General features: G+C 33.6%; 1 protein-coding gene across 1 annotated transcript in view; it reads left to right on the top strand.

Annotated features, from left to right (window-relative positions):
- The first annotated feature begins 434 nt into the window (after nt 1-434).
- The window catches only part of LOC150095027 (uncharacterized), a 152891-nt gene continuing 136303 nt past the window's right edge, over nt 435-17022 (top strand). The window contains exons 1-6 of the mRNA XM_090410926.1: nt 435-496; nt 6412-6444; nt 6616-6665; nt 8885-8921; nt 9108-9135; nt 9955-9976. Of these exons, the coding sequence (XP_090267052.1) occupies nt 8908-8921; nt 9108-9135; nt 9955-9976 (64 nt within the window). The 5' untranslated portion in view covers nt 435-496; nt 6412-6444; nt 6616-6665; nt 8885-8907. The remainder of the gene's footprint in view (nt 497-6411; nt 6445-6615; nt 6666-8884; nt 8922-9107; nt 9136-9954; nt 9977-17022) is intronic.

Raw genomic sequence — 17022 nt, 5'->3', positions numbered from 1 at the left:
ATGATACCCTCATCCCCTACGAGAATGGGAAAGGTGGACCTAGAATCCCCTAGCACGAGATTTTTAAGGGCTTTGAAATCTTCTTTTTTTTCACTTCAGAGTCCTGGTAAGTTATATTTACACTGGATGCCCTCAATCCTTGAGTAAAAAATTTTATATGAAATAAATAATTTTATATAGTTTTTTTGTTATTATTTATTTTTCTAAAACAAAAGTTCATGTCTATGTGTTTTGTCCTGGTTGTACAGACTGGGTTTCGTTTGTTTTGTAAATAAAAAGTTTTGTATAAAGGAAAATAAATTATATGATTTAAAAAAAGACAAGTAATAATAATAATAATAATAATAATAATAAATTTATCTTTACTTCTTTATTAAAGTGCAGATGGCGCTACATTATGGTACCATCTCTCTTTCTATATATATATATCAACTCTGAAGCGCGTTTCTTTCTTTCTGTTTTTCGTTTGGAGTTGGCTTGTTGTACTGGATATGTGGTAAGTATATTTCCTATAAAATATTATTAATAATATAATATAATATGATAATGTTTCCTATTTCCTATGCCTATAAATAAATGTAAATATAATATATGTTTCCTATTTATTTCCTATTTATATATTTATATATAATATAATAAATAAATAATCTTATGCCAATAAATGTAAATATAATATATGCCAATAAATGTAAATATAATATATAATATAATAGTTATCATCGTATAGATGCATTATAACTCTTCTATCATCGTATAGATGCATTATAACTCTTATATAACTTATATTTCCTATAATAAAAATCTTATGCTAATAAATAATAGTCCTCATCGTATAGGTGCATCTTTAAATTTGCGTCTTGTAATTGAATTCAAATTCGTTGAATTATATGGATCCCGATTCTTATTTCATTATTGTGCATTCAACATTGCGTACAAAGACGTTGAATATATATATATATATATTTAATGCACTGTATGCGTCTGATAGTTGGAATATTTCACATTGTCAAGAAAGTGCAAATTTTAGAATATCGCAACAACGATTTAATCGCGACTCATCGGGGTGCAAAATGGAGTGACTCTGCATGAGAGCTTCGTGTACTCTTGTCTCCCGGTGTACTGATTCAACATGGCGTTCGCTGAATCGTGTGCATGTGCTCGGTATGAATTGCCAAGAGATGACTTGTGTGCCCATGTTTTCTTTAGTAAAAACGAGTTTTTTTTTTTTTTTTTTCGTCCTTGGGTATCATGACCGTCTTGGTAAGTCGCCTGGGAATTTCAGAAATTTCATAACGTCGTTTTTTTAGGGTTTTTACCTTGCTGAAACAAGGGAATTGATGTGAAATTTCCATTGGAATAATTTTAACTTCATAAAGGTTAATAGTCATATGATGTAAAATAAGGGTACTGAAAATAATGTTGACTCTAACTCATCACCCACTTTACTGATGACTTACCTGATTAACAAGTAGTAGATTTTGGGATTAATTGCATTTAGACTGCTATTTATGAAGTATTGAAGATTTAGCAAAAACGAAAATATCAATGAAGGAATGATCCTGCAAAAGGAAAAGTGATCTTAAGTCACTAGTTAAAACAAAGAAAACTGCTGAGGCAAGTTCTGCTGTAGTAGAACAGTACAGTCAGTAGAACTTGCCAGCCAAGACAGTACAGACAGTAAAGTGCACTAGCAGTGATGAAGGCCCAAATACTAGGAACTTGCCTCATTTTTAAATGACCAGTATTTTAATCCCAGAATTATATAAGCTTGTTACGTGGGCAAGGACCAAAGAGTAAAAGGATTTGGCAACAGGTTAAAATTTAATATTTTGCTTTGAGAAATTTTTCCTATCATTTTAGTCAAACATTTGTAATGAAGTTTACTACTGCAATAAAATGCATTGTGCTATACATAATATATATTGATACATAATAATATAATATACATAATATATTATGTACTGCAGATTGCAATCTGTGGTACATAGTATGTGTATAACTGTTCTTTCATGTGGATTTCAAGAAATAATTACATTGGTGAGTGCAATTTAAGAACTTTTAAGGAAATACAAATTTTAATAGAACTAGGAACAGCAATGGAGTTCTGCTATACCAGTGTAATTGTCGGAATTTGTGAAGCTTGTACTATCTAGGTTATTTTATTCGGTGTCTTTTAATGGGAAGTCCGTGGAAATTTTCAATCGTGAAAGTGAGACATTTTTTAAAGACCGAACATGATTATCCCTGAATAATCCATAAATGATATTTTGATTTACACATGGTCCTTGATAAGTACTCTATTCTAGGTGTTATAATAAAAATTGCACTTTACAGTAGTAATGTGACTACATCTTAATGTAGTCACATTAAATCTCTACTAGTCTTTTGACAGTTTGAATTTACTTATTCATTCTCAGTAGCTGCTAGTTAATGATGACATTGATGACGAGTCTTAATCTTTCCTGACTTTTTGGGAGTTCTGGTTTTGGTGTGTTCTACACCTGCCTTAATCTTCCTTAAGGTTGAGGCAAAGATTTGTGATGACCTGAGGCATTTGTCTGAAACTAGCTACCTAATTCTGATTCAATTTTCCAAATTGCATAGAATTTGTACATGGGTACCTACCAGTGACAGCTTTCCATTTGTGCATGAATGTCCTTTGAGGATCTTGTTCCAGATCCTAAACTTTATTCTGTTTTTTGTGTTGCAGATAGTGAACCAACTGGAAGTGTATTACTAGATGTGATATACTTCGCCCACCGATTAGAGATCCTTCGACACTTCTGCGCGTGTCAGAAAAAGGAGAATCCATTCCGATAATGGGGTAATCAGTCTATATTGTGGGATGAGTTGTTTGTTATTACCAGTCAGAAAATTAACTTCTCTTTTATGATCATTGTAGTTTTCCAACTATTACACAAGCAACTATCTGTGTTGCTTGTGTAATAGTTGGAAAATTTTACCTATAAAGCACGTGATTTCGTTTGTTAGTGACCAATTCGTACGTTCTTCATTTCTTTTTCTCTTTCAGCATGAATTGACTATTCTTGGGAAGACGCCAAGCAGAGACCTACAACCGGTGGGCGAACTATACCTACCTTATTTGCATTGACCATAATTCCAAACACTCCCCCATCTTCCTCTATAAAACTCCAGTATAAATCTTGCTTTGATTCTTTATCTGAATGTAAGTAAACAAGGTTTTTGCATGAAGGATATCTTCATGGATAGCTTATACAGATTGCCTTATTATTCTATAATGCATCATCATGGAATACTAGTCATCAGCCTCTATATACAAGTAGCCTAGTTGTGAAGGTACTTTCTAGATAAAACAGGATTTAATAAGAATATAATTTTTTGCAGTCATGTGGTTAGCCCAGTGGCAATGCACTGTGGTTGCTGTGCAACCATATGCCTGGGGAAGGAGTGTCCTGAGTTAGATTCCTGTCGATGCAGTGAGGAAGCTGAGGATCTCTCTGCTATAGCTAAGTTAGCCGGTCTTGGGTGTGGGCCAGGGTTTTTCCCCAGTTTATCTGGCGTTTTTCACTCTGCAAGCAGACAGCCCCATGAACACTCATGGATAGTCATGAATATTGCCCTTTGGAGATGCAGCAGAGCAGTGGTGAATCAGGCCAGTGGCCAATGAGCAGCCAGCTCATTAGGAGGGAACTTGACCTGTCCTAGATGGAGAAGGATAGGATAATTTATAACCAGGTTGATCTTTCTGCAAATCAGTTTTATATTCCAGACACCTGATAATTCATTATTTTCCCTTCCCCAGAAATGCAAGTTTTGAAGAAAGCTGAGAGGCTGGTGAATGGAATTTATTCCCAAATGAAGTAGGCAAACATTGAACCAATTTAAGATGAGATGTGAGATATTATCTGTTAGAATGCATCTTATTATTGTTTCCCTTGAGTCTTGATGCAATGTTTTTGTATAATAAACAGCATTTCATTGCTTATTTTTTTTTTTTTTTTTGAATTTTCAGAATTTCAAGTTTCTGTATGTCTGCAAATCCATCCAACCTTAGTGCTGTTTGTATAGTTTGGGCAGTGTACTAAAGATTCTTATTGCTGTGCAGAGGGTATCTGGAATCCTCACAGATTCCCTTTTTAATTTGCTATACCTTCCTATTCTTTAACCACAAGAACAATTAGATACAATGTCATATTTTTCTGTCAACCCCTTTGGCAACCGCTGTTCTAGTCTATAGGCCATGATCCTGTCCACATCTTTGTATTCTATGAAACACTCCCCCTATAACCTTAACTGCTGGAATTCCATCTGTACTTGGGTATTGTTGCTGTTAAGTTTAACTGCTCTTTCAATCACATGCTTAAGTGGAGGTTCCAAATTTTTTTCAAACAGCTGAGGCCAGCTACCCATAGGCAGATCTTTCAGATGAAACAATACTTAAATCACTACTAAAATGCATGTAAAAATTTGTAATTTGATTTAATGAGGTTGGACTAATATTGCGTAGAAAATTCTATCAAATTTGATTGCAGTTTTCAACATGCAATGATGATTTTTAAAAGGTTTCGCTTCTATAAACAGACACTTCTGGTGAAAACCTTGGCTGTCTGAGCAATAAAACATGCACAATACTATCAAGATTTTTATAATTAGTATTACTAACTATAATCTTTATATTACAGATTTTATTTGCTTAGCATTTTCTCTTGCTGTAGAATTGCTGGAGGAAAGATGGTCCAAACTGGAATTAACAAAAGTTTCGATGTTTTTTTTTTTTGGCACTTATTGTAATTACCATTTACAAAACATCTCTTGTACAAGACTTGTCATATTGATAAGCAAGGATGGGACAAAAATAATACATTCTTACTGCTGAGGCCAACTATGATCTTAGGTGGCAATGAACATCAGAATTGGAATTTTATTCAGTAAAGATATTCAGCCAGTGGAGCTTGCAAGAAATATCAGTATTCTGAACAGAATTGCAATAAAAACCTATTTTTAAACATTCACTGCAAATTTTTTGAATTAAATAAATCAGTGGTTCTTTGTACCACAGCAGTAATTTCATCAAGAGCTGTTGAAGGTAATGCTGCTAACATTTGCAGTCCTAACTGCACAAGTTAATTCCCCTTGCAACCTATTATTTTGGTAGTCATAAAAAATGAATGATATATTCATTCTCTCACTAAACTCATTGAAATGACTCGTACCACTACTCTCACCTTGACCTTTTCCCATCAATCTTTCCTTTTCCCCAAAATTTCAGATACTTCTCTTCTCCCTCACCAAAAAGGTCTTGTGAAAGCAAATTTCTTTCTCATTGCAATTGCCTTAATTTTTTTCATCTAGCAAGATTTATACTATACATGGAAAGAGACTGCCTATTAGACATTCTTCTGGTTTCTCTTAACCAAATTGTCAATTGTTGACCTTTTGATTGCATCTGCTCTTTTGAATATTCTTGTGCAAAAATAGTATGAATTATCTTTTTAAATTAAAGAACAGATCATGAACATTTGCCTGTGAATGCAGGCAACTGTTCAGGTAACTGCTTATTAGCTATAATCATGATGGTTTTATTGGTCACTAGTGCATCACTAATAATAATGAACATGAACAGAAAAAAAGACCATCTAAGAATTTTCTCCTTGAACTGATTTCCATAAAACTCTTAATTTAACTTAGAATATGTTCATATTCCTTTGATTAGCAAAAGACAAAGTTGTCTTCCCAAGTTATCCCAACAAAAGATACACAAATTTTTCTGACTAAAGTGTTTTTTTACTTTAGTTTCAAAGTCACTTAAGTTTTCTTGATGTGGTAATTATTACTTGCCACTATAAAGGTCTAACAGAATGCTAAATAGGGTTGAGAAAATGTCAACATCACTAAAGCAGGACATTCCAGAAATCCTGAACATACCTTGATCTTTAAGGTTGTAGTCTCACCAATTACATACCAAATCAGAGGCATTTAATCATTCATACAGAAACCTGTTGGATAACTGGTTTCTAAACCAAGTTTTCTACTGCAAAAGATACCTATTCAATTTAGATTGGTGTCCAAATTTTGCTAATTTTTTTACCATTTAGAATTTCCTTTGCTTGCTTATTAGCCTCTTCATCCAAGTTTAGCAATTTAATCTTCAGTAAGCATCTGGAGTCAACCTTCAGAAAATGTAAATAAATGACACCTACAGTAAATTTGAATCAGTTGCTCAGTATCTTCAAAGGGTATACAGGATGCTGTTGAATTAAAATTAGTTTTAAGTGCTGTATCAAAGTAATGCTGTGATGAAATCTTATTCAGACTAGAGTCGTTGATATGTAATGAAAACTTCTCTTCACATCTGAGCATTAAATTTCTTTTAACAATTACCAGATGAATTCTTGCATTATTTTTAATGCATGTGTTTATAATTTGCAGGTAAAACTGCAAAATGATGCATCTGAAAATAAGGTAAGTTTTTCCTTCCTTGCATTACCTTATATTTTTTTTAAGGCAATGATGACTTTGGCTAGAGCACAGAAAGCTCATGAATGAATTACTAGTAGCTGAGCATTTTAATCTTTCTCTTAGACTAATAGTAATGTTAATTTGCTATTGACATGCTTTTGTTTTTATTTTTAGAATGGTTTCAAAGTGCTTCATGTGGAAATTAAAAGGAAGAAAGTTGACTGGTATGTGTTTTTATCTAGTTTTAATGGTTGTGGATGTGCACTAATATACACTTCTTGCATAATCCAAGAAATTTTACAGGGTGTTTCAGAAGGAATAGTAAATATTTTGGTAGGTTGCAGTATTGGTTTTTCTGAGTTAAATATGTCCAGTTGTCAATGTATTTGGAGATACAGCTGTTTGAAGCTACCTCCTGAATCATGTGTGACCAAGAAGTAGCTATTTTGTGTGCACATCTTTACAGATGCTGAATGTGCTAATTTATTTTTTGCAATGGAAGTGCTGTTGCTGCTTATAGAGAATAGTCCTAACTATAAGTACTAGATTTTGCGCTATTGTTTACTACAAACTATCAGACTTTTTATCAATCGTTTCTTTTGAAACATGGAAACAGTGTGGATAGTCAGTCAAATGACTTATTTCATGTGTATTCTCTTAGTCCGTGCACATCTTTATGCATGGACTAGTCCATGCCCTGATGGTCTTTAGTTGTGCAGAACTGACAATTCTATCATCTGTTACAAATAGAATGTGGTTATCTTTCTGCATAATCTGGATAGCTTATAAGCTAATTTAGCATGACATGCTCTTATGGTATCTGTATTTTAGAACTGCTTCCCTTTGCAGAAAATTTTGAATGCTATTGTTTTACTGGGCTAGTTCAAGACTGCATATTAGTAATTAAAGAAAATGAAAAAAATTACAAATCATGTTGGGATATTCAGCCTTTTAAGCTGGTAGATTGTATACACAATCTACCAGTAATTGTCTGGACACTAGCAATTTATACCATCAGGCAAACCCTAACATCAGCCTGTCAAAGCCAAAAGGGGATCTTTTGGCTTTAATCACCTGCACCCTCTGAGGGAAACTTTCCACCAATGTGTGTGGCAGACATCAGTGTAATTTATCTCTTCCTCCAAAGCCACACTGAATTCATGGGGTCCAAAGCACTTCTCTAGACCTCAATACCATTCCAATTTTACTTACAGGTATTTTGAGTTGAGGTCAGGACTTTGTCAGCTAGTGCACTCCATTCCATTCTATAACAGCTGCAGCTATGTGGCATGGCCATTGTCATCTTGGTAGAAATAAATGCATAAAAACTGCGGTGTGGGCATTACCTGATTATCCAGAATATTAAGGTACTGAGTTGCCTTCATGGAACTACAGACAATGACCAGTGATTTCACTTCAAACCAGCTGAATGCATGCCACCATCTCAAGGCTCACCTGTTTCCAGTCTGAACTCCATTTTCTGTTCATCAGACTGGAAACAGGTGAACCTTGATTCATTGCTCTGGAGAGCTGGTTGTCAGGTTCATATTCTTGCTAGGCAAGCCACCTTGTTTGACTTTTCCTGCTGCTCTTCCATGGAAACCCAATAGAGTTCTTTTCCTAGAGCATTAATGCTCATCATGATGTTACTGGTGCTGTGGAACTCATCAGATGGTCTGTGCTGATTATAGCCAGGCTTTGCATGCTACCCATTTCAACACCCTTCTGTCCCTCTTGGACATTTTTGGTGGCCAGCCTGGGTGTTTTCCTGCACTAGTGATGGCAGAAAGTTTCCATTTGTTGGTCACATTGTCGACTTTTGATTTTGGATGCTCCAGTTGCAATGGCAACTGGGTTGCTGACGTGCCCTGAAGTTTTTAATAGGGGAAAAATTAATTGCAGAATTTTATTGAGAAGTTTAAAAATTAACAGAATTTCATAAAGATTCATGGCATCAATGTGACAGTCCATGAACCTTGAGTTCATTTTGTTTCCATACCACCTGTATTCAACTGCTATAATGAAATACTGCTTTCTACTATCTGTACAAATTTTTATGTTAAACCTGGAATGTACCATGATTTCTAATAAAAGGTGTCTGGATGGTTATTTGTAGTGGTGTATATTATGTAAAATGTATGAATATTAAAACAATGCTATACTAACTTCTGGATTCTATCTAGAAAAGATTAGCTAGCACCTTGACACTTCTGGACTAGCAGAAGTGTCAAGTGCATAACTTCATTTGGTGAATGTTTATAGCTATATAATTAAAAACTGGATAACACAACTAACTTAGCTACAGTGATGACATTTCCTTAGGACACCTCTTAATTTAAATGAAGAGAAATGAAATGCCCTTCCTGAGTAGCAATATTCTTGAATTTTGGTGTGTAATTGATCAATACATATTCTACATATTGGGTTTTTTCCCTTCCCATAGGATACTTCTATACAGATTCGTAAATGGATCTTTCAGAGTGAGTATTTTTTTTATTTTTATTTTTTATTTTCATATAAGGGTTAACATGATTATAATGATGAAATAACTTAGGACACCTTCTGATGTATATGAGTGATAATATTTCTGAATAAATATTTTGAGATTTATGCAGCTTTATATGTAAATTATTTTTTGACCATTAATTTTTGGATTTTGTATTTAGGTTTGTCTTGATGATAATCCTAGATTTGGTAAGTACACATTTATGATTTTCAGTTAATTTAATTTTGTCTTCTGTGTAGATTTACTTGCATTTGTTTTCCTTACTATCTCATTCTCCATCAATTAGGTCCATTCCTTTTGCTGTCAATTCATCCATAAAGGGAATTCTGAATGGTCTGATCAGGGACCAACTTGCTTGAGGAGCTTCTGTCAAAGTTAACCACATCAGCAATTTCTTGTCTAGGGATAAGAATCAAACTGTTGTATTGATGGCATGTTACTCCATATATCTGAAAGGAGTAACATGTCTAGATGGATTGTCAGTAATTTTAATGGAGCTTAAAGATGACAGGTGCATCCTAAATAGATGGTCATTTGGGTTATGACATGATCATCTTTACATTTGATACACCTAGCCCACTGGCTAGGTGTACCACCAGTCATGACAAGCAGATTTCCAATGTCAAATGGGCATTATCAATCTGCCTGATTTAGTAATAAAGAACAGATCTTGTTTATTTTTAGCATTCATGCTATCTGTTCATATCCCTGATTCTTATAAGTACTTGAATACTCATTTGTATTAGTTTAAAGAAGGAATCAAAACAAATTTGATTCCTTTTTTGTATTAAATTTTAAAGTTCCTGTTTAAGACATGTCCATTGTTTCTATATGTACTTTTGCAATTCCAAATACTAACTTAATTACAGTGATGAAATTAATCTGACACCTCTTGTGAACACTGATGATCACAGATTAAATTAAATGCTGAGTATATCAATTTTACTCTATGACATCTTCATTTCTAATATGGAACTTCCTTTCTGAAAATTTGTTCTTTATTTCAGGTGATGAAAGCTGCCTTACAAGGTAAAATTTAAATTTTTAGAATCTGTAAAATCATCTCATTGCTATTCTAAATCTCATTTTAAATTGAAATGTTTAACTAATCTGTTCAAATTGTATTTGGTTTTAGTGTCTAGCAAACCAGATTTTTTTTTTTTTTTTTGGTGACATGCATCTTTTTACTTGTTATTTTTTAATGTGATTTTTCTAGGATTCTAAAATGCCTGTATGAAATCATTAATATTAAAATACTGGTTGAATCTATTCTATTTTTTGCAACATTTGTGGGTTTTTTCATTGCAAAAACATGCCATTTGAAAATAGCATGTACTGGAAGTCATTAAAATGCCCTCTTATTGCAGTTCAAGGTTCAGTCAGGTTACCTGACTGAACCTTGAACTAGAATTAATTATTCTATTTTTCTAATGCATAGTTGGTGGCTTTATTAATCTTAATATATTAATGTTCTACTAATTAAGGACCAATAAATTATTTATTTACCCAAAATATATGGGTTAAAAAATGCAATCTATACTAAATCTATCTTCAGACTGGGTGGTTTCCTGGGCATGTTTAACAGGCTGTTTAATTCTGATCAATGCTTGATGGGTCTAACCATTTTGTCAGTATTAAAGACGTTTGTTACCTCCTGGATTCGTAGTTCAATACAGGCATAAATGTGAGGATCTTATCTCTTCCACATTATATTCTTTTCTGTAAATTCTTGTGTGCAACATGCCAGTTTGCTTGTCCAGGTAAAAAAAAAAAAACAACAAAAACCCTCCATCTCCATGAGGCTAACTAACCTGGTCAAAAGAGACCAGGTAAAAATAGGTTTTCATAGATCAGACCTAAGTCTTTCTGACTCTTTGCATGGAAAGATCTAGTTGATTTAGACTGACTAGAGTAATGTTGATCCTAAACAAAAATACTAATCTATTAAGATCTACAACTTCTGTCCAAGACAAGTATTGGAAAGACTAGGTCTGATCTATTACCTTTTTTTTTTATCTAGTCTCTTGACTAGATTTTTAGGTATACTAAAAAAGTTAGGCTGGTCTCATGGAGGTAGGTTTTTTTTTGACAACCATGACTCAAGGAGGCAACCAACCTCCTGGATTCATGACACGAATGGTTAGATCCATCTCAAGCATTGGTAAGTAAATTCCCTGTTGTTCCCCACCCATTTTGCACTTTTGAAAATTTGCAGTAGAGGTATGCATTCTAATTTTTACACCAATAGCTTAATTTAAGTCATTTTTCTTCAATCAGATTATAAAAAAAATAGCTTGGGTCTACTAAAACTGAATTTCTACATAAGGCATTGCCAAGGATGAACAGAGTTGACACCTCTTAACTGAACTTGAGTGTTGATTACTCTTGTACTGAGGCTTCAATGCCTGCAATTTCACAATTATCATTCATTCTGAATATTACTGATTGTCATTCATTAGACTATCTAATTGTTAATCTTGTGCAAAGTCTGTTTTTTTTTCCACATTTTGAATAAAAGCTGCAGTAATTACTAGTTTTTTCCACAGGTGTCACTTTAGAAATCAAACAAAATATTTAGCATTTCTGCTCAAGTTTCTCCATAATCCCCCTTTTGGATAAACTACAATGAGTTAACAGCTCTAGGTCTTCAACATGAACAAGTAGCTACATTGCACCTAGAAGGGTATCTCTGCCTAAAGAATAAATGCAAATCAATCAAATTATGCTAGAGAGCAACCTATAAAGAAGCTAAACAATATCTGCTATTTCTAACCATTTCTCTTTTGGATCTAAAAAACTGACAAATTATTAATTAAAAAATTGGAATGGCTTCTAGACTTCTTTACTCCCTACTCAGGTATGAAGCCATGAATTGGCCTGTTGTAGTAGTCATCTGTTTAAAGTATTAGCCCTACACAATAAAATTCACAAACATCAAATCCAACAGATTTGATGTTTGTGAAAAACTGCTATTTTTCTACTAAAAGAAACTAGAAACAATTCAGCAAAAGTTGCATGTGCCAAAATCCCATACAGAAGAATTCAAATGATCAGCATGGAAAACAAATTGAACACTAAGAATAAATTACAGATTACTACTCAGCTTCTAGAGTACTTTTACAGCTACACAAGCCTTTGGAACAAATTGCAAGCAATCAAATCAGCATACATATTAGGACATCAAATATAACATTTACAATATATAAACAAAGATCACCTGCCTAATGCAGTGGGTGAAGAAATTGCCAACCATGACCACAGTCAGGACACGAGGAGGAATATCTAGAGTACTTGGCTACACAGAATATTCACAAGGTATCCCTGCCAAGCACACACCTTGACAGCTTCAAATTCAGCAACCTACCAATGGAAACACTGCAAACTCATAAAATACCAGGCATTTGTAAGGACCTAGAACTAAAACTTGCAATAAATGCTGTCTTCATGTGATGCCTATAAGTCTACAACAAAAGACTTGAATTAATCTTCCCATCCGCATACCCTGCTAATGCAACTCCACATGGAACTACAATACAATCTGCAAGTAAACAGCAGACCTATAATTAGGCTTCATACCCTCCCAACAGCAGCAAATGATCAAGAGGACTTATCAAAACCACCACTAGAACAAGCTAAACTATCAATTAAACTGCAAAATTCATCACCCTTAAGACATCCTACCGAACTTGCTCAAGACACCTTAATGCTAAAATGGAATATGCTCATGAATTTAAACAAACATTCAAAAAGGGACTAATGGACTGAGTAGGCCATGTAGCAAATTCCCATTTGAATTTCAAATAGGAACTGTGCTTTAGCAACTAACAGCTTTTTAATAAATTTATTTACCCAGAAATTGTAGATCAAATGCCTACAACAAGCTTCATCTAGAGCAGTGGTTCCTAACCTTTTTCCACTTGTTTACCCCTTTTAAACCAGGCCATTGTTGATTATTTTGTATGCCTGGCAGTATGTGTTCCACCATTTGGGAACTGATGCTCTAGAGCAGGGATTCTCAACCTATGGTATGTGAGCCACTGAATATCTTGAATTAAAAATTAAATATAGTGGTAATCCACTGCAAAAGGTTGAGAACCCCTGTTCTAAAGAATTTGGAAGATAATCTGAAAGCTTGAACAGCTATGTGCATATAAACAAGTGCACAATTCTTCTGAATGGGTTTTCAAATGATTCATGTTCTGGTTTATACTCATTGCTGTCACCCCTGATCATTTTCTGGTCTTTGTCACATAAACCCATTAATTTGCTTTTGAGCCTTATTTCTTTCAATTTTCTCTACAATTGTTTTCTTAAATTTCTTTTCTACAAGTTGTTAATTTACCTTCTATGGATTATTTAATGCGATACTTTTTTCTGATTTCAGAAATTGGGATAATCAGTAACATCCTATGCTTCCCATAAACACATGACAATTGCTATGGCAACCTATCTGCTATAAGTCCATGAGTTGCAAATACATTTTTTTGGATAAAACAAACATTTTAAATTGAAATAGCATCAACTTTTGCTGTTTCTAGCTTCCATTAAACACTGCAAAGTTGAAAAAATTCCAATAAAAGCTGTTGTAGACTACTTAATGCTAATTTAGAGAAATAACTTTGTAATCATGGTTTTTATTGTATCTGAAATCAGTTTGAATTTTGGCTTCACATTTTTCATGGGCTTTGTCTGCTTACAGGATCTGTTTACCATATAAGATCTCTTTACCATATTGTCTTTTAAATTAAACAGAACTTTTGATAGAAAATAAAATACAGGCCAATTATATAATTATTGAAATCAATATACTCTTCCCTCAGCATTTGGCATGGTCAATTAATTCGTTAAATGAGTTTTTATATTGGTGTTTTGGATACTGTTGAGGCTCATGGTTATTGCTGCTTGAACATTTTCAATGGTGTTGTTAATCAAGATGCATTGATTACCCTAATGGATTCTCCTTTTTTTTTTTTTTTTTTTTTGACATGGGTCTGGGTGTACAGTACATAGGCCTGTTCAAATTGTGTCTAGGTTTGCTATGAGTGCAAAGGTTTTCTTGCATGGGATGTTTTCCATATAATGTAATAGGTAGCATGTTTGTATATTTGGTTAATAAAAAAATAAATTTGTTTATATTTGGATTATAAATTGTATGTTTTAAAGGTGTTACATAATACACTCAACTCACAGTAACTTTGGGAAAACTATTTAAACCTTTTTTTAAATATAGAATTCTTATCCTAAATGTTAAAAATACCAAGCAATTTTGAACCTGGTTTTACTCCATTTCCCAAGTAGACAAACAAGTCAAGTTTGCACCTGCAAGTCTAGCTGATCCTACAGGTAGTGCAAGACCAAGGTAGTGGCCTCTTGCCTTTAATACAAACCATCATGCATCCCCTTCTTGGAGATGTGTTTTGGCATTAAGGGTAAATATTAAGATTAGTGAGTGGAACTTATGCCACCTTTACCACAAGTTGCCTTGGTAGGATCTAGCTGGTAGATCTACCAAGATCCTACTACCTGTAGGATCAGCTAGACTTGCAGGCACAAACTTGCTTTGTTTGTCTACTTGGGAAATGGAGTAAAACCAGGTTTAAAATTGCTTGGTATTTTTAAAATACTTTCTACAATTCTTATCCTAGAACATTTTTCCACTTCTTCCCTTTGTAGTTGCTGTGACTCCATGCTTGTCCTGGTAAGAATCTGTTCATTAAGAGTAAATTTTGTTAGCTTAAGGTTACCACAGAAAATTTGGTTTTTCTAGAAGTTTCAAATTTAAATATTAAGGGAAAGCAACTTGCCTTTCTTTATGGCAACTTCCTTTCTTACCAGTAGATTTTCATGTGACATGACATTTCATGTCACATGAGTTTTCAAAATCCCATCTTTTTCCCCATTTTCTTAAAATAAAATACTTGTTAATGGTACCACATTACAAATTAGGAAGCTTGCTTGAAATTTAATAAAATTGAAGGTTGAATTGTACTTAAAGACAACACAATCTTAGGCTAATACTATAGGAAAATTTGGCTTAGGATAGAGGACAGTAGATTTCTGTAAATGTAAACAGGAATTAATCACGAACACAAGGAACCTGGAGACAAATATGTACTAAATTTGAATTTGACTAAATTAAAACGTGAACTTTACAGACTCCCCTTCTATACTCAATAAAGGTCAGTCAAAGACTTCTGTAGTATTAATTCTGTTTGGTAGATTTGCTTCATTGCAGTGTTATGTTATACCACAGTTTTTGAGACTTCAGGCTTCTAATAAGCAACGCAAGTAAAGAGTTTCTTCATTTCTTGCAGCAAAATATGAGTAATCTTTTCAGATACATTTCACCTGCAGTACATCCAGTGGTGAGCTATGAGTGGCTCTCCCTGGGCCCTTTGTTAAATTCCTCAAATTTTCAAGCCTCTCTTGTTTACTTTTTTTTTTTTTTTTTCAAAAAAGATTAAGCGAACTCATACGGTAACCTAACAAACTGATTTTATTTAAAAAAAAAATATAGTTACTGTTACTATAAAAGTGAATTCTTATTTTACAAATAAGAATTCACTTTTGGTAATTGCATAAATAGGACTAAAATAATGCCCTTTGATTGGTACCGTTGTAAACGTAATAAATATTTCTTATTATAGATAGTTTTGTTTAAAAAAAAAATCGCACAAAGTTTATTAAAAAAAAAAATATGGACATTTCATATGTGCAATTATAAAAGATTATCTTATATTTTGATACTTATGAAAAACATTTCTTAAGTTAAATTAACACATGCAAATATTTCACATTTTAGATCATGAAATATTTGTTTAAAATTGATAGCCTTTACAGGTTGATTGTCTCCTCATAGTTTCTGATTGGCATTTGTACACAAGCTGTATTAATAAATGTTTTTGTGTGAAATATGGCCCTTTTTTTTATTCGACAATGTGAGCACTTTGTTAAAATTTCCATAGCTCGCCACTGAGTACATCTTTCATCCAGCAGCTGTGTTGGATTGAAAAGGTTAATTTGTAGACTACTAGTATACTTAAATCTAATGGATCATTAGAGGTCAGTCTAATGACACTGCCAAGGCTGTGAGTTGGGTGAAAATCTTGTTTAGACTTAAGAAATGGATTACATGCTTGGAAACAAAGAAAGCTGAAACCTTCCACATTCATTTTGCAAATATCAGTCATCTTACTCTTACTATTTGTCGTTCTGGTGTACTGAGACCCTCAAGGTGCTGGCAGTACACTAGATTGACAAAAGATTAAAACGTTAATTGATACTTTTTTCCTTAGTGCCGTTTTATCCTGGTTGTTTCTAATTGCAATTTGTTGAAATGATGACTCCTTTAATTAATAGCTGAAAATTGCCAGTGGAACATGGTTTTGCTTGATCCTTGATACCACCTTTTCTTAGTTTTAACATGTCGAACTAAGAAATATATAGTGAATGTGTTTCTGATATTACGGAATTAGTTTGAAAAGAATTAGCATTTAAACTCAACTGTTGAAATGCTAATAATTTGTCTTTGGTTGGTGTAATCTTTTGTTATTACCGTACCAATCATGCAGTTCTTCGCTGCTCTACATATACATATACATATCTTAGTTGCTGATAATTTTTGCTTGAAATAATGGGAAAGATGACGCTATTTGGGTAGATGAGAGGAATCTGGTCACACATTTCCCCACGCGTTGTTCACGTAAACTAATCTATGATATGATCAGTAGAGGAAATGAGCTAGACTGACAGCAGTGGGGCAATGGCGGACCACGCAACATGCATCGTGGTGGTGCATTTGGAGGTCGTTATTAGACGGGGGGTTAGAAGCTTTTTAGTAAATTGCACCATTTTCAGTTTTTTCTACGAAAATCCCGCAGGTATCGGAACACGATTTTTTAGCTTTATTTAAAATTCTTACGTATTACGTATGATCATTGGTTAAAGATAGATTTATAAAACCCTCCCAAAAGAGCAATACAGCAAATATTGTTTACCAAAAGATAGCATTGTATATATATATTTTCATCAGTCAAGGACTGTTCATTTATGGAGGATACATTATCCTCTGCCAT

Source organism: Typopeltis vanoorti, chromosome 21 (assembly GCF_054136105.1).
Source record: "Typopeltis vanoorti isolate ZY-2024b chromosome 21, IOZ_Tvanoo_1.0, whole genome shotgun sequence".
Taxonomy (NCBI): Eukaryota; Metazoa; Arthropoda; class Arachnida; order Uropygi; family Thelyphonidae; genus Typopeltis; species Typopeltis vanoorti.
Note: the sequence above shows the minus strand (reverse complement) of the source record. Positions and strands in the feature narration are given on the sequence as shown.